At 47.9% G+C, this 24,434-nt stretch overlaps 1 protein-coding gene across 8 annotated transcripts; it reads right to left on the reverse strand.

Moving 5' to 3' along the window:
- Positions 1-274: 274 nt before the first annotated feature.
- CUNH19orf57 (chromosome unknown C19orf57 homolog) lies at positions 275-24,382 on the reverse strand. 8 transcript variants are annotated; one of them, XM_027406205.2, is made up of 10 exons: positions 24,045-24,381; positions 23,558-23,608; positions 23,307-23,339; positions 12,724-12,898; positions 10,737-10,815; positions 9,799-9,903; positions 5,187-6,329; positions 2,182-2,279; positions 917-1,009; positions 275-676 (listed from the first exon to the last, which is right to left on the reverse strand). In XM_027406205.2, exons 2-10 carry the CDS (start codon positions 23,586-23,588, stop codon positions 550-552), a joined length of 1,884 nt encoding a protein of 627 aa, XP_027262006.1. In that variant the 5' UTR covers positions 23,589-23,608; positions 24,045-24,381; the 3' UTR covers positions 275-549. The 8 variants fall into 8 exon arrangements, with proteins under 8 accessions (XP_027262006.1, XP_027262005.1, XP_027262009.1 ...); XM_027406204.2 differs by having other exon boundaries at positions 23,951-24,381; XM_027406208.2 differs by lacking the exon at positions 23,307-23,339.
- Positions 24,383-24,434: the final 52 nt, after the last annotated feature.

Consider the following 24,434-nt stretch of genomic DNA (forward strand, 5'->3'; position numbering starts at 1 on the left):
AGGGAAGCTTTGTGCCCTCCAGTCGTGTGTATGGACCTTTCCCATGTACACGTGGCCACCCTCCTAAAGACTTGGGACACTGAGCTGTGGGGAGCCCCTGACCTGTGTTCCGGCAGTCCTGCTCTGGCAAGAGTGGTTCTAGATAGCCCATCTAGCCTCCTGCAGGTGGAGAGAAAAGTAACTGGAAAAAGAGAAGGCAGCTGGGAATAGTTGAGGGTAGAGCGGTCTGAGGGCAGAAAATAGGGACTGGGAACATCACCACCACAGCAGCAAATCACAGGCTCTTGATTGCATCATTTATTCCCTGCCTTCCCAAAAGTAACGTGGACAGCGTTGTGGGGGTGGGGAGGAGGACAGGCACAAGAACAAAGAGCACCTCTTCTCTTTCCGGAAAAAAAAAAGAAAGACAACTGCAGCTCAGCTCAGGAGCTTGGACTCTGAAGGCTGGAGGACATCTGGGGCAGGCTGTGCTCTCAGATTCTCCTCAGCCTCGGGTATATGGAGCCCCAGGAGAGCTGCAGGGCACATGGGGTTGCAGGCTGGAGCAGCCTACAGTTCCCTCCAGCCCTGATCCCCTCTAGCAAGGCTCCCCAACCCCTTTGTCAGGTAAGGCAGAGGCTTGGCCTTCCTGCGTTTGAAGGCCTCCAGGTCCCGGTGGGTGCTCATAATCAACCGGCTGTAGAAGAAACGGAAATAAGGAGTACTAGCTGGGGCTCCCACTGCACACGGTCTTGTCTCCATCACACCTGCCAGTGGCTCCTCACAGGCTCACACATAGCAGGTACAGGCACAAATGTAAAGGCAGAGGCAGCCAGGGTGGGGCCACCAGATACCCACCCCCGCCCCCCCAACACTTGCAGTCAGGCTTCAGTTTCTACTGTTCCCTGTCCTCTCTGGTGACTTGAGCTGCCCTTACTTGAGACTGGAGAGTTCCACCACGAGGCCGCGCACTGTGTCTGTGGCATCTTGCATCCTGAAGGCCTCCTGGGCCCAGGTCCCCATAGGGGGTCTGTGGAGGGTGGGGGAGGAGTGACCTTCATTGGGTCTAAGGGGCTTTCTACCCACCCCTCCCCCACACCTAGAACACCCCACTTCCAGCCCCTGCCACCACACACTGCCACGAGTGGGTTGTTGCCCTGGCCTGCTTGACCTTCTCCACTAATAGGTACCACCTGTCCTCACCTGGACCCTGGCCATTCTTCCAGTGCCTCTGAGGACTCTGGAATATTCTTACTCAGTTTGTCTTGATGGTTAGATTTTAACTCCTTGAATGACCCCATTCTCAACATTTGATTTGCCTCTAATTAGCTCCCCGTGGTCTCTGGCATTCAAGATAACCTAGAAGGGGACATGCCACAACTTTTCCCACAGGGATGTGCAGCCTGTATGTATGGGCAGAATAAGAGCCCTGTCAGTTCAGGCTGTCTCTCTGAACTTACTGTACTCAGGAGCCCCAGTTCTGCCACACAGGCTTCAGACAACTTATGGGTGGCTGTCTGTCAGGCCCTTAGCTTTCCTAGAGTTTCATTCAACCATAGGCCACCCTGGGGCAGCACCGACTGTGGGGTCTTCCCCAATAACAGTGGGTAACATGGCTAACTGCTGCTGGTACACTGAAGGGAGAGAGAGATACATGGGGAGGGACTGTGTTGACAAGTGGCAGATGGGGTACATGTTACAGTGGTCAGGAGATGAGGAGGGAAAGAGGACAAAGGAGGTCAGGTGGCATCCTAGCCCTCCTTCATGAGTGCCTGATGGAAACAGAAGCTTGGCAGTAAATCATTCATAAGTCTGCAGAGGCACGGTCAGGTTCAAGTGCAAGGTAACAGGAGGGAAGGCCTGAAAGGGCCAGACGGGGCAGTGAGGAGAAAGGGTGGGGCAGTGCCTGGGATACCTGCCCAGAGCCAGAGCTGGGGGCAGCCTTGGACTCTGTCTGCACAGTTATTAGCTCTGATTAGACACCAGTCATGGACCTCAGGCTCCTCCTCTTAAGACACCCATGCACAAAGAGGCTGGGATAGTCTTAGGTACTGGAGAGACTGCCCCAGGGGACTCATCTCCAAGGACAGGTACTTCTTTGGGTGTGGAACATGGGCCACCTGAGTTCTCAGGACATATGGTACATGGCAGTTTGAAACACAGGCCCACTTCCCATTCTGGATTGAGGACTGGAAAGCCTACCTGGGCTGAGATTTGGCCACGGCCTTTGGGGATCCTCCAATGACATCTGGGTTAGGGACAGGTCCACCATGGCCTGGCTCGTTCCCTGCAGGAAAACCCTGGAAGGAGTAGGGACAGTGTGTGAATGACCCAGCCTGGCACAGGGAAGCAGCACAGTGTCTAAGGCTTCACTTTAGCTGAGCTCTTACAGAGGAGGCACGATGCCAATAAGGGGCTCTAGACAACTGCTGTACCCTCCTCGTCATCGTCCTTGCAACAGGCTGCTATGTATCATGATACACTGACGAGTTTTACCCCAATCACTGTAGAAGTGTCCCAAAGTATCTTAAAAGATCCTGGAGCAAAGCTGGGTGTAATGGTGCACATCTTTAATCCCTGCATTTGGGAGACAGAGGCAGTGGATCTTCATGAATTTGAGGCCAGCCTGGTTTTACACAGAGTTCCAGGACAGCTAGGATATATAGTAAGACTGTTTTGAAAAAACAAAACCATGGCCAGGCATGGTGGTACACAGTTGTAATCCTAGAAATACGGGGGCTGGGGCAGGATTGGTGCTTGTGAGTTTGGGGCCAGGCTCCTGGGTTTCAGGCTACTCTGAATGTAGTCATGTGAGATTGAGACCCCACCCCCTTTCAAAAAGGAAAAAAGACCCTGTAACTCTGGCCTGCAGAGACTGTTTCAGGATCCAAGTGTCAGCAGCAGAAAGGAGGTGGTGGTACCTGCCCTGCCTCAGACGTGAGCATCTAATACGGGAAAGACTCTGCAGATAGGCTGGCATGGAAATTCATGACAGGACCGTGCTGGGCTGGTGGCACAGACCTAGGAGGGTCATTTGAACCCAGCCAGGACAACTTTGCAAGACTCATCTAAAATGAAATCTGGTGTTTTCATTTACCCATCATACTACACTGCTCAGTTGTGGGAAAGAGAATCTTCCCCCTAAAAGGGGCCACACTCCCAGAATGCCTATGGAGTATTTGTTGCCTTGATAAAAGGGGCTATGGCAATTTAAGCCCTGCAAGCCTCAGCCAAATGCTGATGCTCAAACCCTAGGAAGGATAAAAGGATCTGTTTTCTCCAAGTATTAGGGATGGAGCCCAGGGTCCACATATGCCATACAGCTGTGCCAGCTTGAGACCAACACTGGAGCTGTGAGGGAAAAAACACCAAATTCCTGGTAGAAGAGCACTATGCAAGGCTGAGACTGTCACTGCAGGGTGACCTACAGGCATGCCCTCTGCTGAGATGGCTGTGAGGTCAACAGGAGACCCATTTCTAATCCTAGGTGTTCCTATGTTGGGAGACCACCTTTTCTCTCCAGCTGGGCTGGGCTGCTGATGGCCTTCTAATGGGAATATGCTCAGTGTCTGGGTCACCCTGACTTGTTCAGGAATGCCTAGTGTCAAAGATAATCACTCTCAAGCTGGTGCTGCCTATTGTCTGACACAAGCTGAATGCTAGGTTCCTTTGGTCCTGATTTTCTTTACAGAGGTGATGGAACCTCAGATTCTCATAGTGCTAAGACAAGCCATGTTGGCCTACACCACAGAAGTACAGCAGCTCAGCAAGTGCCCCAACAAGGATGGAAGGGCAGGCTTGCTCTCTAGTCCTTTGGTGATAGGATGGAACCCATGGCCCTGAAGCATGGCTGCCTGTTTCTTGGATTCAGAACTAGGTAAAATTCTTTGCTTGTATTGAGGGGTTGTGTCTTACAAAAAGGCTCTCTCGGCCAGGCATTGGTGGTGCACGCCTTTAATCCCAGCACTCGGGAGGCAGAGGCAGGCGGATCTCTGTGAGTTCAGAGGCCAGTCTACTCTCCAGAGCCAGGATAGGCTCTAAAGCTACACAGAGAAATCCTGTCTCGAAAAAAACCAAAAAAAGAAAAAAAAAAGGCTTTCTCAAAGTGGCAAAAATGAACTAAGTATCTCATCAGGAGGTTGTGGCTCAGTGTGAAATCCTGGCTCCATGGGAGGGCACTTGCATAGCCTGCTGGAAAGAAATCACCAAGCTCCATTCCAAGGCAGAGCAGCTTTAGACTCCAGCAGGTGACTGGCCTCTGTAACACACCCTGTGTAGGAGAGAGCTGCCCAGTCTCAGAGTGTGGCAGTACAGCACTTTGTTAGATTAAGTGCAGCAACAGATAGCAGGGATGCTCTCTGCCAGGAGCTGGGGCTGACAGGCGACCTTGAATGTCTGGCCTTGGCTCAGAGGTATGGAAGGCTACATCTGGGCAGCTATGGGTGGACAAGACCCTTAGGAACTATAATACAAAGCACAATTACCATGTGTCTGCCGGAAAATCATGCCAACATTCCCAGCAAGTCTCAAGGGAGCAAGGGCTCTTTTTTTTTTTTTTTTTTAAGATTTTTTAAAAAAATTATTATGTATATAATGTTCAGCCTGCATGTATGCCTACAGGCCAGAAGAGGGCACCAGATCTCATTATAGATGGTTGTGAGCCACCATGTGGTTGCTGGGAATTGAACTCAGGACTTCTGGAAGAGCAGTCAGTGTTCTTAACCTCTGAGCCATCTTTCCAGCCCAGCAAGGGCTCTTTGCAGTTCAGGAGTGAGTCCCCTTCCTCCATCTGCTGTAAGAGCATTGGGTTCTTCAGGTGTGTGACTAGTAGAGGTCTTCCACATCCCCTTGCCAGCCAGGGGCAGATGCTGGGCAAGGGTGGCACAGTTGAGGGCTCTAGTTATAGCAGGGAGGCCCCAGACAGACAAAGTCCCTGTCTCTCCCTATCCTAGGGCACCTTCTTAGCAGTCACGCAAGCCAGGCCCACATGGATAGCCAGCAGGTCTACCATTCAGGAAAACCAGGCTCCACCATGCCCAAAGCTGCTTTGAGTCTTCCAACCCCAGATGCCCGTGCTACATAAATGTTGTGTTAAACACCCAAGCCCCATCTTGCCTTGGAATTTCACCAACAAGGGTGTGTGTGTGTGTGTGTGCACGTGCACGCACGCCTGCACAAGCATGCATTGAACACAGGAAGGCTCTTACCTGCTCGGACAGGGCCTTCAGGTTGGGGGCATCCAGAACATCTTGTAGCTGGCTGTCAGGCAGGAAGTCTAGTTCCATTGTTGAGGACTCCTGCCATGCAGCCTCATCTCTAGTACTGGGAGCTGACTGCTGTTGCTCTGTCAGGTCTATGGGAATCCCTGGGCTGCTATGAGAGGCCTTGGTCCTCTGGGGAAGGTCACTAGCTGCATGGCTATGCTCTAGCTGAGAGGAGGTATCAGGGGACAAACTGAGGCTCTCAACGTCTTGATGGCAGTTCAGGCTGCTTAACTCCACTACCTTTTGGCTCATGGGCTGTGCCTCTAAAGGCAGTGTTCCTATCTCTTCTGGCAACTGTCCATCAGAGCCAGAGTCCTTGGTTTTGACAGCTGGACTCATTTCCTGTTCTATATGACCTGGATCTCCAGCACCCACCATGGGCTCTTCTTTTCCAGGAACTGCAGCCTCAATAAGGCTTGTCAGGGTGTCACTAGGGGACCCCTCTTCCAGCCTGGCCTCCTCTCTGCCTGCTGTAGTCTCCTCAGTAAGAGGTGTGTAGCCCAGCAGAGTCCCACTGCAGCCTCCACCAGGGGTCTGCCCATTGAGAGAGCCTGGCAGCGCAGCCACCTCTGGAGCCCTCTGTTGCAGCAGAGAGGGATCTAAGCTCACATCTGTGAGGACACTGTCTGTAAGAGAGGCATGTGCTGGACTGCTGCAGCTTGGTGCTGCACCTGTGCTGCTGAGTTTGTGTGTGGGGACAGGCACAGTGGGGTCTGAGGCAGGAGCTGATGCTGAAATGTAGAGGGTGTCTTCTCCTTCCTGGGGTTCCCCAGACTGCTGGGCCCCTGTTCCCCCTTCTTGGGCATCTCCTTCCTGTGGGGCTCTACTATCTGCCTGCCTCCCTTCAGCATCACCATCTGACAGGTGCCTTCCTTGGCTATCACTGTCTTGAACCGTGGTCCTCTGCATCTCAAAATCACTGTTCCCTGGGCTTCCAGTATCTGGGGAGATAGTCCTCTCCTTTGAGCAGGTACCATCTGCCCATGCCTGGTCTTCTGGTCTCCTGGCATCATGGAAAGGGAACTTCAGGGACTCCTTCTGTGGCTGGCTGCCTGCCTGGAGGGCACCCAGCTCTGGCCATGTTTCCTGTGGAAATAGGAAGAGTCAGTCCGGGCCTTAGATAGCTAAGCATTCTGAATGATTCTCTAGTTGCTACAAGCCCTGTGCTCTGGATCAGATGGTTTCACGCACCACTAGGTACCACAATGGGTTCCAGCAGCTGCTCTAGGCAGAGGTTTGTGCTGAGGCATGAGGACAGGAAGCACACACCCCTCCTTTCATGGGTCCTTCCCTGAAGCATTCAGGAGCTTATAGAATAAAAATCCATGTGACACAGAAAACCCTGCCTCAAAAAAGCCCAACATAATAAATAAATTCCAGGCAGAAGACTGTGGAGTGGCTTGATAATAGAGCACTTGCCTAGTTGCACAAGGCTTTGAGTTCTATCCTCACCCCCAGAGAGTCAATGAAAGGTTTAAAGGTTCTGCTTCCAATTGATCCAGTGGTACTTCAAATTCATCAGCTTATTAGATATTTTGTGTGTGTGTGTGTGTGTGTGTGTGTGTGTGTGTGTGTGTGTGTGTGTGTGCGCATATCCTTGCCACAATGTACACATGGAGGCCAGAGGACAAGTTGTGGAAGTTGGTTCACTCTCCTTCCACTAAGGGTTCTCAGTTATCATATATGGTGACAAGTGTCTTGACCTGACCATCCATCTCACCAGCTCCTTATCACCTTAAATAAGATGAACCAGAGCCAGTGAAGGCTCAGTGGGTAGAGTAGCACTTTCTGTCAAGGCATGATGTAGAAAACAGACTCCACAAGTTGCCTTATTACTTCTCACGCACACTGTGGCACATGGACACCTATACTTAGACACTTGCATATAGGTAATAAAAATACCATTACAAAACCAGCTGGGGTTGGGCTGGACTTGGTGGCACACATATATTATCACATTCAGAGGTTGAGGAAGGGTTCAGAGATTGAGGCTGTTGTGGTCCACATAGTGAGATTCTGTCTCAAATGCCCAATGATGATGACGATGATAAACTAGAGGCCTTTCTACCGTGCTGTGACAATTGCCACAGAAAGTTCCCTGTTCCTTTTTCTCACATCTTCCAAAGTTGACGCCCTGTGTTGCTCAGGTATAACGTCGTGACCTAGATGTGACTTTGGGGAAGACCTACTTTGCAGCAGTGGTGGCATGCCTGTAATCTAGCACTTGGGGGGGGGGTAGAGATGGGAGAATCAGAAAGAGCCACCATGATGAGGAAGGTAAGCAGCCATGGCAACAGTGACCTCCTACTAAAGCTGCTCTTGTTTCATGTACACTGGTTTTTGAAACTGGGTCTCCCTGTGCAGCCTGACTAGCTCAGCGCTCACAAACCAAGCTGGTACAAACTCAAAACACATGCCTCTGCCACCCAAGGGAGAGTATCTTTTTTGCTTCCAGACAGGGTTTCTCTGTGTAGCCCTGGCTGTCTTGGAACTCCCTCTGTAGATCAGGCTGACCTTGAACTCACAGAGTTCTGCCTGCCTCTGCCTCCCAAGTGCTGGGATTAAAGGTGTGCACTACTATGCCTAGCTAAAATTTTGTTTTGTTTTTTGAGATAGGGTTTCTCTATGTATCTTTGGCTGTCCTGGAACTCTCTGTAGACCAGGCTGGCTTTGAACTCACAGGGATCCTCCTGTCTGCCTCCCGAGTGTTGGGATTAAAGGTGTGCACCACCATCACTCAGCAAAAATTTTATTATTATTACTGCTGTGCATGTGATTGATATATATATATATATATATGTGAATGATGTATCTAATGTGTGATTCATTTATGTGTGTATGGGATGTATACATATGATGTATGCTGTAATGATGTGTGTATGTTGTATGCTGTGTGTGATATTATATGTGTGTGTGTTTGTATACAGTGTATGTATTTGATATGAGGGGTGTGTATAGGAGAAAGTGCAGGCATGACCTGGCAGCCAGTCTACTTGGCACACTGCGCTTTTAAATAGTATGGCTCAACATACTCCTAAAGTCAGAACACTGAATTCTGAAGTAGCGTGAGTAGTCTGTACTCTCCATGTCTCCTTTAATGTGCTTCTTCCACGGAGACCCTGGTGGTGTGAGTGTTCACTGTCCAATCAGTGGTAACATGCTAACCAATCACAGTCAATATACTTCTAGTATATAAGTGGTCTCTCTCACAGGTTGGGGGTGGTGCATGTCTTTAATCCCAGTCCTCAGGTGGCAGAGGCAGGTGGATCTATGAGTTTGTGGCCAAAGTGGTCTACAGAGCAAATTCCAGGACAGCCAGGGCTACATAGAGAAACCATGTCTAGAAAAATAAAAATAAATAAATAATAAAATAATAATAAACAGTTGCATTCCATCTCTCCTACACTTTATCCACTCTGTCTTTAACACCTGTCAACCAATTGTCTGCCTTAACTCTACAATCCCAACTCTCCAGTTTCCCACTCCCACAAGACTAGCCCAACCTGATCGCAAAAGCTGGTACGTAGCTCAGGATAGCCTTGAACTTCTGGTCCTCCCATTTCCACCTACCTCCCAAGAGCTGGGACTTCAGGCAAGCACCATCATACGGTCTGTGCAGTGTTGGGGATAGATGACCCAGGGCTTTGTGCATGCTGAGCAAGTGCTGTACCAAACATCCCCAGCCCCATTAATCTATACACATTTGAGACAGATACCAGGGTCCTGTACTGCCTACAGTACACTATCACTGAGCCATGCCCCAACCTTAACATTGATCCACCCAAGGTTACTTGGAGTATTCCCAGTTAGCACTACAAATACTGCTGCTGCAAGGCCACTATGTACTCTCCTCCAGAGGCAAGTGTCAACAACAACATTGTCAACCCTAGGATTTATGATGGCAAGGGCAATCCTAAGCCTCTTTGAGTGCTAGGGAGATGGCCAAGCATTTAAGAGTGTATTGTAGCCAGGCATTGGTGGCGCACGCCTTTAATCCCAGCACTCGGGAGGCAGAGGCAGGTGGATCTCTGTGAGTTCGAGGCCAGTCTGGTCTACAGAGCGAGTTCCAGGACAGCCTCCAAAACAATACAGAGAAACCCTGTATCAAAAAACAAAAACAAACAAACAAACAAAAAAAGTATTGTATTCTTGCAGAGGACCTGAGTTTGAGTTCCATCACCTAGTTCAGGGGGCTCAGAACTGCCTGCAACTCCAGCTCTGGGTCCTATGGAAAAACACCTAGTACTAATAACTGCTGAGCCATCTCTCCACCCATTTTAAAAATGCTCCTGATTTGTGCAGAAACTCTCAAGAAGCAGAGGAAGCTCTCAGGAAAAATATACTACCTTTCTGAATTTGACTATTTCTATGCAAGCTGCAAGTCATGGTCCACACAGTGGTCTCAGTTGGGCTGCTCAGCATGCAGTGCATACCAGGAACCTAGAATGTGCTGCACTGGCAGTGGGGGGCAGAGGCAGAGCACCAGCCAGTACAGAGTCAAGGAAGACCAAGGTTAACAGCAGGAGCATCCAACTAAGGGAAGGGAGACTCTTACCTGGCTTCCGGGACAGCTCTCTGGAACCTCTTTCCATGCCTTGGCTTTTCTTGTTATTGTCTTTTTTGATTTGGCAAACTGGGGGACAAACCTCCTGACTGAGTTCTGTAAAAGGGACACAAGAACAAAGCAGCATGGAAGAACAGGGTCTAGGAAAAGCATCCCCAACACATCCCTTCTTTTTGTTCTTTTTCAGTACTCAAGATTGAACTTCCCTGCACACTAGGAAGCACTCAACCTCACAGTTACAGACCAGCTCTTACTATTTTTTTTTTTTTTTGAAACAAGTTCTCTCTATGTAGCCCTGGCTATCCTGGAACTTACTATGCAGATCAGGCCTGTCTCTGCTTCCTGAGAGCTAGGACTAAAGCTGTGTGTCACCATGCCCAGAACCCTTATTTTAAGTCCCTCCCCCTGGAATTTTGGCTTTTGAGATGAGATTTCATATAACTTAGGCCAGCCTTGATTTTGATACATATAGCTGAGGTTGACCCTGAATTCCTGGTACTCCTGTCCTCTCCTCTGGTGTGCTATAATCACAGGCATGTGCCTGGTTTATGTAGCCTTGGGGATAAAACCCAAGTTTTCATGCATGCCAGGGCAAGTATTCTACCAACTAAGCTAACATCCCCAACTCTTTCTCCTCATACCCTACATCCCCAAACCCTCCCCCCCATGTTTCTTGAGACAAGGCTTTACTCTTGTAGCCCAGGCTAGTCTAGAACTTCTGTGTGGTCCAAGCTAGCCTTGGACTCAGAGATTCACCTGCCTCTGTTCCCAAATTCTGTAATTAAAGGTGTGCACTACCATGCCTTGCTTTGATTTCCTTTCTCGTAGTCTCACACATAACAGTTGTCTGCACGTCCCTGAATCCCTGGGGCCGTGAAGAGCTGCTGGCCATGAACAGGATAAAGACCTTACTATAACAGGAGGCTCACCTGGGAAGGAGGCAGGGAGACTAGCTCTTCTGGTGACCCTGGGAGGTCAGAGACAGCTCTTGTGTCCTCCACAGGGCAGCTGAGTCGGGAGAAGCAAAACAGAGAAGGACTTGAAGTCCTTTCAGATATCACTTAAAAACCAAGACTAAGGGAGATCAGAGGTGCAGCTGGAGCCTAGTATGTGAGGCTATGTGTCCTATCCCCAACACATGCTCATGCACCCATAACACCCACCCACACGCATGCACAGTCACATGCACACACTTTCTTCCTCAAGGACAAAGGGAGATGAGAACCTAAATGAAAAGTAATTCTGAATCTTCCAGGGAGAACCTGGAAATTCCTTTCTAGGGTTTAAAAAATGTATCAATTCCATTTCCCCCTCACAGGGCTGAGGATGGAACCCAAGCCCTGGTACCTGCTAGGCAATTGCTTCACCACTAGGCTCCAGGCACAGATTATCTGCTTTGAAAGTGTGAGATTTACAAAGAAGCATGGTGCATATACAAAGTGCAGTAGTACAATAAAATAAGAATCTGGGAAGATAGCTCCATGGGCAGAAGCCCTTGCCATACAAGTAGGCCTATATAAAGAAGGTAGAAGAGCTGTAATCCCAGCACGCCAGGAGGCAGGAGAAAGAAGCCTGAAAGCTTGTGAGCAGCTGGCCAGTCCATAACAAAACAGACACTGTGTCTCAAACACATAGAAAGTCAGGACTGACATTCCAGGTAGTCCCCAACCTTCTTTGACATCCAGCCCCCATTCACACACACCAAAAAAGAAATAAGGGAAAGAGGGAGGAGGAAAAAGAAAATCCTAACCAGGCATGGTGGTGCACACCTATAATCCCAGAACTCAGAAGGCACAGGCAGGCATATCTCTGTGAGTTCAAAGCCAGTCTAGTCTACAGGGCAAGTTCCAGGCCAGCCAGGGCTGCCCAGTAAGACTGTGTCTCAGACATTTTTGAAAATATCTTTTCAAAGATATTTTGGTGCAGGGTTTGCTCAGTAGAATGCTGACTTGCTGAGGGCTGGATTCCATCCCAGCATTGCAGAGTAAATTACAAGTTTTACACTGAGGTCATTTGTGTGGCTTCTGGAACACCAGCAAGATTTTTCTCTACATTCTGTTTCTTTTATATTGGTTTTCTTTTCTCTGTAAATGTGCTATTTTTTTTTAAAAGAGAGATTTTATGTATATAAATGCTCTATCTGATGTACAATGTTATGACAGAAGAGGGCATCAGATTCTACTATAGATGGTTGTGAGCCACCATGTGGTTGCTGAGAATTTAACTCAAGACCTCTGGAAAAGTAGCCAGTGCTCTTAACCACTGAGCCATTTCTCCAACCCCATAGGTGCTATTTCTTAATGAATATTTTAAAAAATAGCTCAAAAATGGGTCAATTCTCCATCCCCATCTCCAGTTTTTGTAGACTGGGAGGTCTCACAGCAGTGCATCCCTACTGGCCTAGAAGTGAGCAGAGGATTAAATCTACCTGCCTCTGATTCCCATGTGCTGGGATTAAAGGCACTGTCTCTCTGTGACTGGCCTGTTTTTCTTATATATGTGTGTACATGCACATGCATGCACCCAGAAGACAACCTCAGGTGTCATCCTCAGGGCACTTTGAGACAGAGTTGCTCACTGGCCTTAACTCACCAATTAGGCTACAGTGGCTGGATAGTGAGTCCCAGGGATCCATCTGCCCTACTTCCCCAGCACTGGGATTACAGGAGTGCCCCACCATGCTTTTACATGGATTCTGGAGATGGAACTTAGTCTTTGTGTTTTCGAAAAAAGTGCCTTCCCACCTGAGCTGTCTTCCCAGCTTCAACCTGTAGTGTGGCTGAGATTGAGATTGCATCGGTGTTAACTGTGACCATTCTCCTAGGTGAATAGAACTACGAGAAGCAAGACCTGGGCCCGTGGGCTTGTTGTGAATGACTGAAGCAGATGCCTGCTGGAAAGTTCTGAGCCACCTACCTGGAAGCTGCAGGTTGTGGTTCCTCCCCACCTGGTTCTACAGAGGCAGCAGATTCAGAGCTGTCTTCTGACTCTCTGGAGTGCTGTGACTGCATCAGCACAGAGCTCTCGGGGCTTCCATGGGGGTCTTTCAGCCGTGGGTTCTTAGGAGGCTTTGAGAGAGGGAGGTCACCCCCTGGTTTGGAGAGGGAAGTGAGGGGCAGGGATATGGGTCAGGAATAGCATGGCTGTCAGCTTAGCACAGGAGGGCCACAGCTAGACTATAGGTGAGTGAGTCCGTGCTGTGGGCAGGAAGGCCAGTTCTGGTGCTAACCTGGTAATAGGGAGATGAGAGCAAGTCCCATTCAGTACCCAGCACCCCTTCCCTCATGTTGGCCGAACAATTAGATTCTTTGTTTTTTCTGGTGAGGCAGGATCTTACCTCTAGCCCAGGCTGGCCAAGAACTCTCCATCCTGCTGCCCTAGCTTACAAAATGCAGAAATGGTGGGTGGTCTGCATCTTGGAAGCTGATTCAAGGGCTTTGTGTGTCCACGTGCAAGTGTACCTGTTGTGCATGTGTGTGAAGGCTAGGGGTGATCATATGGAGTAATTTCCCAGGAGTCACTAAGCTTATTGTTTGAGACAGGGAATCTCAATAGGACCTGGAACTCATCAAGTAGGCTAGGCTGGCCCAGGGAACATTGTCTGCCTTTTTAGTGCTGGGATTACAAGTGTTCCACCTCACAGGTGTGCCATCACCTCAGCTTTAATCTATAATTTGGCCATGACAGAGATAGAATCTTTTGCTTGTATTATTTTTAAATTTTTATTTTATGTATATGTGTGCCAGTATATCTGTGTTCCATGTCCATGTGTGGAATCTGCAAGGGCCAAAGAAGGCATCAGATCCTCTGGGACTGGATTTACAGACAGCTGAAAGTCCCATGTGGGCTGGTCCTCTGGAAGAGCAGAGCATCCTCTAGCTCCTGGGACTAATCTTGAAGCAGCATGGCTCCAAACCACATGGGACAGCTGGGACCAGACCCTCTCTGCCCTGGGAGAAGTGTGGCAGGTCTCAGTTCAAATGGTGGAACCATGTCTGAGGTCCCTGGGAGCCTCCCCTTCTTGCCCATGGCTTTCCTTTTCACATGACAGTTGACAGTGCTTCTGCTAGCCTCTGGGGACATCCATCTCCTGTCCCCCGTGACTGAGCTACATGGGCGCAGAGCTTGTCCTTCTCCTTCTTCCTGTTTTACTAGAGGGATGTACAAGACAGCACTGGTGTTCAGTATCGAAAGTGATGACTAAGAACACACAGAAGCCAGGTGTGGTGGTGCATGCCTTTAGTTCTAGCACTTGTGAGGCTAAGGTAGGATTAAGAGTTTGAGACCAGCCTGGATTACATGAGACCCTGTTTCAAAAAACAAAACCAAGCTTCTAGAACATACCTTCATCAGGCATAGACAATGAAACCCTAGAGTACACAAGCTGCCCTAGACACCTGCAGAATATGTCTTGGGGCCACAGGCAAAGGAGGCCTTTTGGTCCCTTAGGTACTGGCATGCTCTCCTGTCACTCAGGGTAAAGGGATGTCCTTTACTTGTCCTTGGCAGCCTAAAACTACTTATGATTATTTTCTCTCTTTCCTTTACGGAGAGATCTTCCTGCCTCACCCTTACAGAGTAGCTATGATTACAGACATATCCCACCACACCTAGTATTACGTGTGTGTGTGTGTGTGTGTGTGTGTGTGTGTGTGTGTGTGTGTGTAGATATAAAAAAGTCCTCTTGGCCAGTACTGGAAAACGAACCCAGCACATCATACAGAATAGATATACCCCCGGCCCAGTGCTGGAGGTCGAATACAGGGCCTCTTACAGACTAGGTAGGCAAGTGGCCTACCACAGAACTACATCTCTAACTCAGTTTTAAATTTTTGAGATAGGGTCTTGTGAAGTTGTCTGGGCTGACCTTGCACTCCCCTGCGGTCCAGGCTGGACTTAACTCTTCATTCCTTTGCCATAGCCTCCCAACTGAGACTGCATTCCTGTGCCACCAGGCCTGGCTGGAAGGCAGGGTGCTCACTTACACAGAAGCTGATCATGGCTGGCCTCTCAGACCTAGCCCCACTCTAAGCCTATGTTCAGTGAACACAGCCAGTTACACCTGTGTATTACTAGACCTGGTGTGCTATGAGGAGACTTGGAGGCTAATCATCTGTGATGTCAATCCTCATTTCCTTAGACACGGTCTGGCTGTATACCCAGGCCGGCCTTGAACTGGTAACTCTTCCTCCTTCGGTTTCCTCAATTTGGGGATGACAGGGAGACTGTCACACCTGACATATGATGCCATTTTCCAGGCAAGAAAGCTGTGGCCAAGTAACCAGAACGAGATCTGGTCCAACTCCAGAGCCTATACATTCAAGAGTCTGTTGTGGAATATTATTATTTTAACTATGTAAGGATGTGTCACATTTGTTTATGCTGCATTTGTTTAATTATGTAAAGATGTGTTGCTGTTTCACCATGCCTGCCTAAGGCACCTGACTGGTCTAATAAAAACCATAATTGAAAGGCCAGTAGCTAGGCAGTAGAGGGTTAAGTGGGGCTGGTGGGCGGAAAGAAAAATTAGGAAGAGAATTCTAGGCTCAAGGAAAGAGAGAGAAGAGAGAACAAGGGAGAAAGAGAGGGAGATGCCTGGGGCCAGAAGCCAAGCAGCCACCAAGCAGCCAGACAAGGAGGAAATAGGAAAGTAAGATACACAGAATGAAAGACCTGGGGCAAAATGTAGATAAACAGAAACAGATTAAAACAAGAGCTAAGATAAGGCCAAACATTCATAACTAATAACAAGTTTCCATGCCATGATTTGGGAGCTGGTTGGTGGCCCAAAAGAAAGCCTGTTACAAGAGTCCTTTGTACATTTTATAGTGCACCTACTGTACATTGGGCTTCTTCCAGACAAGCAGAATAAAATAGAAAAAGCAAACCTGAATAATGTCTTTCTGGAATTCAGTCAGACTCTTGCCAGGCTCAGCTCAGGCATTAAAAAAATCTAGAGATTAAAGCGGGTGGTGATGCACATCTTTAATCCCGGCACTTTAGAGGCAGAGGCAGGCTGATCTCTGTGAGTGAGAGACCAGTCTGGTCTACAAGACCTAGTTCCAGGACAGGCTTCAAAGCTACACAGAGAGACCCTGTCTCAAAAAATCAAAACAACAACAACAAGAATCTAGAGATCTGGGGAAATGACTCAGCCAGCAAAGTGCTTGCAGCACAAAATTGAATGTCTGAGTCTAGATCCACACTGTGCACATAAGAGCCATGAATGTGGCATCTGTCGGTGCCCCAGCCCTGGAGCTTGTTGGCTCACTTGGTGAGCTCCAGGCCAATGGGAATGAATAAAATGGAGTGTGACTGAGGAAGACACCTGAAACTGACACCTGGCCCCTCAAACATAGGCACATGCACACACATGAATACATGCACATACAACAGGGTTAGGATGGACCCGAGGACCTTAGGTGTATGTCAGTCAAGTATTCCACTGCTAAGCCATGCCATAGCTCTCCAGCCCTTCCTTTTGCTCTGCTGCTGTACATTTGCTGAGTAGTGTCCTCACTAAGACCCTGCAGGTGTCCAATACTACTGGGTGTGTTCCATCCTCTGCTCACACTGCTGCCCAGAGCCTCCTTTCACAGGTGCCTGCTCCAGCGGGCACTGTGGGCACAGGAATTCCTAAGGATGTTTCTTATGCTCTCGCCTCTCACTCTACAACAAAAGGCAAAAATAAATAAATACCTTTGGTTGGTTGGTTGCCTGACATTGATCCCAAACAGCAGCTTGCGTGGCTGACTCAGTAGACATTTATACCAAAATAAAAGGCAAAAACATCAACAGCCACAATCAGTACTTCCTATCAGCAGTCCCCACAGGATTAATTCAAACCAAGTAAGGCAGAACCTTATGTTCCACACCAAAACTTGGAGATGCAGGAAGTGAAGGGCCTGTTTTCATGATCAGCCAGAGCCTTCTTCCTACTTCTCTACCAAATCTGTGGACACATAAAGAAAGGCCCATAGGGCTGTGCAGCCCAAGGCCATGAGAGGTGACCTGCCATGGTGGCCCAGCTGTCCTCTGTTTTCTCCTCAAAGGTCAGAGCAATCCTTATGCCTCCAAGTGGCCTGCACACTCTGCACAAAACAGGTATGAGCTGTTGTCGTTCATCTGAGGGTAAATGTACACTAATCTTTAAATTCATCCCTCCTGGCCAGGTGTGCTGACACACACTTTTAATCCCAGCACTTGGGATGCAGAGGCAGGAAAGGCCAGCCTACATATCAAGTACCAACAAGCTACACAGTAAGACCTTGTCTCAGAAATAAATAGATAAGGAAAGAAAATGCTTCTGAGTTTCAGACACCTTAATAACAGGGAAGATGCAATATCTCATGAACACTGGGTGCTTTAAAGCCACTGTGGTCACACAGGCCTATAATTCTAGCATTGGGAATCTGAGGCAGGACACAAATTCTCATCCAGACTACATAAAAATAAAAAAGCAGACACACGTGCACGCCTTTAATCCCAGAACTCGGGAGGCAGAAGCAGGCGGATCTCTGTGAGTTCGAGGCCAGCCTGGTCTCCAGAGCAAGTGCTAGGATAGGCTCCAAAGCTACACAGAGAAACCCTGTCTCGAAAAACAAAGTTTGGATAAAAACACCCCCCATAGGCCCATAGGGAGTGGCAATATTAGGAGGTGTGGCCTTAATGGAGGAAGTATGTCACTAGGAGTGGGCTTTGGGGTTTCTTTTCCTGCAGCAGCCTGTGGATCTAGATGTAGAACACTCAGCTACCTCTCCATCACCATGTCTGCCTCCATGCCACCATGCTTCCCACCGATGGTAACAGACTAAGCCTCTGAACTGTAAGCTAGCTCCAACTAAATGTCTTCCTTTATAAAAGTTGCCTTGGTCATAGAGTGTCTTCACAGCAACAGAAACATTAAGACACCCGCCAACCCATAGAAAGCATTGGGAAGGGGTAGAGCACTTCTGCTCTTTTCCAGAGGGCATGGGCTGGGTTCCTAGCACCCAGTGGATTCATTACCCTTCCTCCTATGGCATGTATGTAGGTGACAGTGTAAGCCATGCCTGCTAGAAGCTGGCTATAGGTGTGCCTAACCATGCCCTAATGGGTGTGGTCAAGGTGAGGTCAGGATGACTGGAGATAGGGTTTAAAGGGACAAGCCACACGGGAGCCCCTTCTCTCTGGCCTCCCTGCCTTGCTGCCCCTGGCACGCTCTGGCTTACGGTTGGCTGGCATTTATTTAATAAAGGATATCTTAACCTCACAGGTTACAAAGGTCCTTCATTACATGTACATACTTTAAAGTTTTGCTTTTTAATTAGGCATTTTTATTTTCCTTTTTGAGGGGGAGGGGGGCAACAGTGACAGGGCCTCATGTAATTAAGCTGGCCTCAAACTCACAATGTAGCCTAGGATGATCTTGAACTTCTGATCCTCCTGCCTCTACTTCCCCAATGCTGGGATTACAGCTGTCTACTACCTATCCTCATTTATGTGGTATTGGAGATAGAACACAGAACTTTACATGCATTAGGCAAACATTCTACTAACTGACCTGGATTTCTTTTTTTTTCTTTCTTTCTTTTTCTTTTTTTTGGTTTTTCGAGACAGGGTTTCTCTGTGACTTTGGAGGCTGTCCTGGAACTAGCTCTTGTAGACCAGGCTGATCTCGAACTCACAGAGATCTGCCTGCCTCTGCCTCCCGAGTGCTGGGAATAAAGGTGTGCGCCACCACTGCCCGGCTATTATTTTCTTTTTGTTTGTTTTTTGTTTTCTTTGAGACAGGCTTTCTCTGTGTAGCCGTGGTTATCCTGGAAGTAGCTCTGTAGATCAGGTTGGCCTCAAACTCAGAGACCTGCCTACCTCTGCCTCCTAAGTGCCGGAATTAAAGAAAGACATGTGCTACCACTGTCTGGCTATTATTTTTAAGTAGAGAAAAAGTGTTTTGTTTTGTTTTGTTTTGTTTTGTTTCTTATTTGATACCAGGGCCTTACTTACACATACCAGACAAATGCTCTAGCACTCAGCTAGAGCACTCCTGGGTTCTCAAGTGAAGAAATTTTACATTGTCTATCAACAAGCAGAGCCCATTGTGATACTGAGAACTCAAAAACAGAATGGATGTGTGGTGGTTGTATTCAGTACAAACACAGGGTCTAGGGAGATGGCTGTCATGAAGACTTAAGGATTGAGTTGGATCCTAGTTCCCATGTCAAAGCCAAGCTAATCACATATCTGCTTATAACCCATTACTTAGAGGTGAAGTGAAGGATGAAAACAGCCTTACTGAAGTGATGCACTTCAAGTTCAGTGAGTGACCCTGTCTCAAAAATAAAGTGGAGAGCTATTGAGCATCTGACCTCGACATACATGAACACCTGTACATAACCACTAAGACATCCACATATCACAGAGAGGGGGATAAAACAGTATTTGAGTGTGCAGACAGTTTTCTGTAGCTACAGGTTTCTCATTTACAGGTTTACACCATGGATGGAGAAAAACTGTACCTACAGTAACCATGTAAGGATGTTTTCTGGCCAGCTGCCTACACAACACAATATAATGATTTACATATCCATTTACATTCTGCTCAGCATTCTCAGTCCTCTAGGAATCGAGTCTTCTGGTAGATGCTACGCAAACACTCCAGTGTCCTACATAAGGCATTTAGGCATTGTGATTCTGGTAGAGTGGGAGTCCTGAAGGAGTCTGGCTGTACACAGCAAAGTATGAAAGCACAAGTAAAATGAGGCCGGACTCCTGTCCTTAACAGTTTGTTCACTGTCCTTGGATTCTGTTAGATATTAATGCTAGAAGAAGCTGGGGAAGACAAGACAGGGTTCCTCACACCATTTCTGAGATTTATCAGTAAGCCTCAAAGTATTTCAAAATGAAAAGTTTTTTTTTCTTTTTTTTTTTAAAGATTTTTGAAACAGGTTTCTCTGTGAAATAACCCTGACTGGCCTCAAACTCAAGAGATCCACCTGCCTCTGCCTCCTGAGTACTGGGATTAAAGGTGTGCGCCACCACTGGTTAGATGACAGAACTGTTTTGAGAAGGATTAGGAGGTGTGACCTTGTTGGAGGTTTCAAAAGCCCACACCAGGCCTTTCTCTCTAGTGTCAGTCTTTCTCTCCTCTCCTGCTGCATGTAGAAGATGGAAGCTCTCAGCTTCTGCTGCAATGCCATGCCTGCCTGCTGTTTGCCCTGCCCTGATAGTCATGAATTCACCCTTTGGTCATGTCTCGGAAAACCAAAAAAAAAAAAAAAAAAAGAGTTGCTTTGGTCATGGTGTCTCCTCACAACAGAATATTAACCAAGACAGGTTCTGTCCACTTGCTTTAGACACAGGGTCTCTCACTCACCTGGAACTTGCCAAGTAGGCTAGGCTGGCTGGCCTACAAGCTCCAGGACTGAACCTATCTCTGCTCCTCCATGCCAATACTGGGATTACAAGTATGTGTTACCACACCTAGCTTTTACATGGGCTGTGGAGACTGAAATCATTTCTTCATGGTTACAAGGCAAGCACTTGATCAACTGAACCATCACTCAATGCCTGAAAAGTGGATTTAATTTATTTATTTATTGGCTAAAATGTTAATATTTTATATTTTGTCATAAATGTTCTGACATTTAATTGTGGCAAATTCATTTACTTTTTTAAAAAATGTGCAACCAACTATTAACTATAATGGAATTCACTAGCATGGGTAGTACCCTTTCAAAATCCCCATGTCCCAGCCTCACTGGCTTCAAGGTCCCACAGAACTTTGCTAAACCAGCCAGTGTGGGGAGTGGTGGCTTCACATGAGTGGGGAGGGAGACAGATCATGGGCTCCTTAAAACTGAGACTCCAGAGAGAGGAACTAGGAGACAGGTGTGGAAGAGCAAGGACTTGGTGGAGGAGGGGCTAGCAATGGGAAAACCACAAAGCTAAGCAGTATTTGTCAGTGCAACCAAGAAATGGTAGACTTAAGTTTTTAGTTTTAGGGGAAAAATGCATCTTTCACTTATAACCATGCACAATATTTCCAAACAAAATACTGGGGGGGGGGCAGGATGGGACATGACACTTCACCCACAAATACACACACACACACACACACACACATAAATAGTTTAGGACATCAGGAACCACAAGGGTCCTCTCCCTTTCATGAAGGCACAGACAGTGTGCCTTGCTGCTTGGTGGCCTTCAGCAGTGGGAACCAAACTTTTGGCAGGTAGGTCCCTTGGCAGCAGTGGGTTTTATTATTATTATTTAGATAGGGCAAGGTCAATAGGTCATGAGGTGGCTACCCTTAGTACCACTGTAAGTTGCCATAGGTGTGGAACTACAGTTGGTGCCCAAGGACACACCCAGAGTCAGTCAGGAGACCAAGGGGGTGCCTTTATCTGGCTTTTATGCTGCGGATAAATCACAGCCGTAGAGCATTTGCCTCACAGAGTGAGGCCCTGGGTTCATCCCCAGCACTGCAAAACAGAAATCAAGGCAGGTGCATTTACTATCACTCATTTACTTAATTGGAAACTGAGACACAGACTAATTTATCCACAATTAAGTGGACAGAGCTCAAACAACCAGAGGTTTTTCAATTAAATGGACAGAGCTCAAACAACCAGAGGTTTTTTGTTTGTTTGTCTGAAACAGGGTTTCCTGTGTAGCTTTGGAGCCTGTCCTGGAACTCGATCTGTAGACCAGGCTGGCCTCCTAATTCACAGAGATCTGCCTGCCTCTGCCTCTGAAGAGCTGGGATTAAAGGTATACACCACCACCGATGCCTAGCCCAACCCGATTTTTAAAAATCTAGACTAGAAATAGTCACACACCAGCTGATCTGGCATTAGCCCCTGAGCTGGCTATACTTCTGTCCTGAACCCTGAAGTGGGAAAGAACTCCTGGTCCCCTAGCCTTAAGACCAGTGGCTAGGGGAAATAGTGGGAAACTTCCACTTTTTACTATAAATCCTCCATAATTTCTGTTAATTACTAGCCTGTACTAAAATTTCCCTATCTTTTAGTTTTGGGCTGTCATATTATCATTCTGGTGAAAACCAACAATTAAGTGCTACTGAGAGCTGGGTGAGTGGTTCCAGCTACTTGGGAAGCTAAGGTAGGAGAGTCACCTGAGCCCAGAGGTCAGGGCCAGACTTAGCCAGATAGTGTGTGGGAGGGAGTACAGGTGTACAGGTCAGAACACAATGCCACTGGTCATTCTTCAAGAGCCTTTTTCCTTGGTGTATGTGTATGTGTTCACCTGCATGTGTAAGCCAGTGCTCTTGCCTGAGTGTGAGTGAGTATGTGGACGTCAGATGTCAATACTAGGCATCTTCCTTTATCTGTATCTTCTAAAATTTTAAAATTTTGCTTATTTGGGTATTTTGCATGCATGTATGTCTATGTGCCACATGCATGCTCTTGGAAGCTGGGAGAGGGTGTGGACCTGGAGTAACATACAATTGGCTGTGAGCTTCCATGTGGGTTCTGGCAATTGAACTTGGGACCTCTGGAAAAGCAGCTAGTGATATTAACTTCTGAGCCATCTCTCCAGCCCTACATCTTATTTTTTGCAATAATATTTCTCACTGAACCTAGAGTTCCCCGTTGTATCTAGATTAGTTGTCTCCACTTCCCCTCTAGCGCTGGGGTTATAGATATGCACATTACATCCAGCTTTTATGTGAGTGTTCGGAATCCAAACTCAGGTCTTCTTGCTCACACAGCAAGCTCTTTAATCACTGAGCCATATCCTCAGCTTCCACCTTGTTTTATGAAGGTCTCTCACTGACATGGAACTTGCCTGGCTAGACTAGTTGGCCAGCAAGTCACTGAGATTGCAAGCATGGGTCACCATGCCTCTGGCCTTTTAAAGATGAGTCTAGAGATTGGCTCAGGTCCTCATGCTTGTTTGGCAAGCATTTTACTGAGCCACCTTTGTAACCCCATAGTGAGATCCTGTGTATTTGTAAAACATCAGAACACCTGAGCTTGGTGAACAGGCCTATCATCTCAGCACTTGGAAAGCTGAGGCAGCAAGATAGATAACAAATTCAAAGCCAGCCTGGGCTACATGATGTCAGGATTTCTATCACTGTGATAAAACATTATGACCAAAAGCAAAGTCGAGGAAGAAAGGGTTTATTTCACTTACACTTTTACATCATAGTCCAAGGGAGTCAGGGCTAGAACTTGGAGGCAGGAACTGAAGCACTGGCTATAGAGGAAAGTTACCTGCTGGCTTTCTTAAATAACTCAGGACTTGCCCCCAAGCAGCACGCCCCCAGTGAGGAGGGCCAACCCACATCCATCATTAATCAAGAAAACTTTTTGGAAGCATTTTTTCAATTGAGAGTCCCTTTTCCCAAATGACTCTAGCTTGTGTCCAACCGACATAAAACTAGTCAGCATGCATGGCAAAAATACACTCCCATTTCAAAAACACATACCAACCACAAAAATAAATGGTCAACTTTGGATGGAGATGTAGTTTCATGGTGGAGTACTTACCATGCAGGAGACCCAGTGTTCCAGGCCCGGTACCTCAAATAAATAAGTGAATATTAAAAAGCCAATTTGAAGCCAGATGGTAGTGGCACACCAGACAGTGAAAGTAAAGGCAAGAGGATCTCTGTGAATATTAGGCCAACCTGGTCTACAGAGCCAGTTCCAGGGGGCTACACAAAGAAAGCTGTGCCAAAAAAAAAAAGCAAATAAGACAATAATAATAATAAAAAAGCTAATTTTAACAAACCAAATACCTGAGTCCCGCTGCTGCTTCTTCTTATTCATTTTATCTTTCCCTGAGAAATCTGAAAACAACAAACAAACTCTCCAGCTATCGCCAGCACTGTATGTCCCCATGTTTCCCTCTTCCACTGGGCCCATCTGGCAGCCTGATGGGGGAGTCAGCTAGTCTCCAAGAGGACACTGGGTGGGATGCCAGATCATAGTCATCTAGGGCCACGGCGGGGTAGGAATTCACACCCCTTCCCTGTGTGAAGGAACTATCTTTGGTTCTCCTCAGGATCCTTACTCTAGTCTCTGGGTTGGAGACAACTATGCTTCACCCCCACCCCCATGGTGCCCGCCAAAGCTCATGTATATGGGATGTGGGGTACTTGGAGGCTTTTGAGAGGCCACTGGAGACCCACCAAAGTCACAGAAGGCTTTAGCAGGGCCACCCGGGGCAGGAGTCGCTTCTGGCCAATGTCTTCGGGCTGTGGAACCAGGCAAGCCAGAACCAACCTGGGCCACAGCAGAGATGGAAGTCGCTCTGTCCTTAGTAGGGACGAGGTCAGCTGGGATCCGATGGGGAATAAATCTCCTAAATTACTTGTGTGAGGTTTTGAGAAAATGACCACATCGGCAGTCATGGGACCGCGTGGCCGACTGGTGCTGGGGACGCGAGGGCCTGAGGCCTGGCACCGTGGACCCGACACTCCTGGCGACCTGCCTCACAGTGAGCGACAGCAGTAACACCCCCACACCTCCACAAAGCGTGAGGCGCCACGACCCTCTAGCTGTCACTCCGCCGCGCCCTCACACCTGCAACCCCTACCCCTTTCCCGCCCGCGAGGCTCCGCCCCACGCAGCGCAGTACCGGTGCCGCGCCTTACGCATGCTTCGCCTCCTCCC

Source organism: Cricetulus griseus, chromosome 3 (genome assembly GCF_003668045.3).
Source record: "Cricetulus griseus strain 17A/GY chromosome 3, alternate assembly CriGri-PICRH-1.0, whole genome shotgun sequence".
NCBI lineage: Eukaryota > Metazoa > Chordata > Mammalia > Rodentia > Cricetidae > Cricetulus > Cricetulus griseus.

What these genes read in the sequence shown, in the direction of transcription:
- CUNH19orf57 (XM_027406202.2), bottom strand. Translation starts at nt 23,684, where the DNA reads ATGGGCCCAGTGGAAGAGGGAAACATGGGGACATACAGTGCTGGCGAT. An exon ending in CCACAACCTGCAGCTTCCAG is followed by an intron (nt 10,816 to 12,723) that starts GTAGGTGGCTCA and finishes CTCCCGACTCAG; the next exon opens with CTGCCCTGTGGAGGACACAA. An exon ending in TCTCCCTGCCTCCTTCCCAG is followed by an intron (nt 9,904 to 10,736) that starts GTGAGCCTCCTG and finishes TCCCTTTTACAG; the next exon opens with AACTCAGTCAGGAGGTTTGT.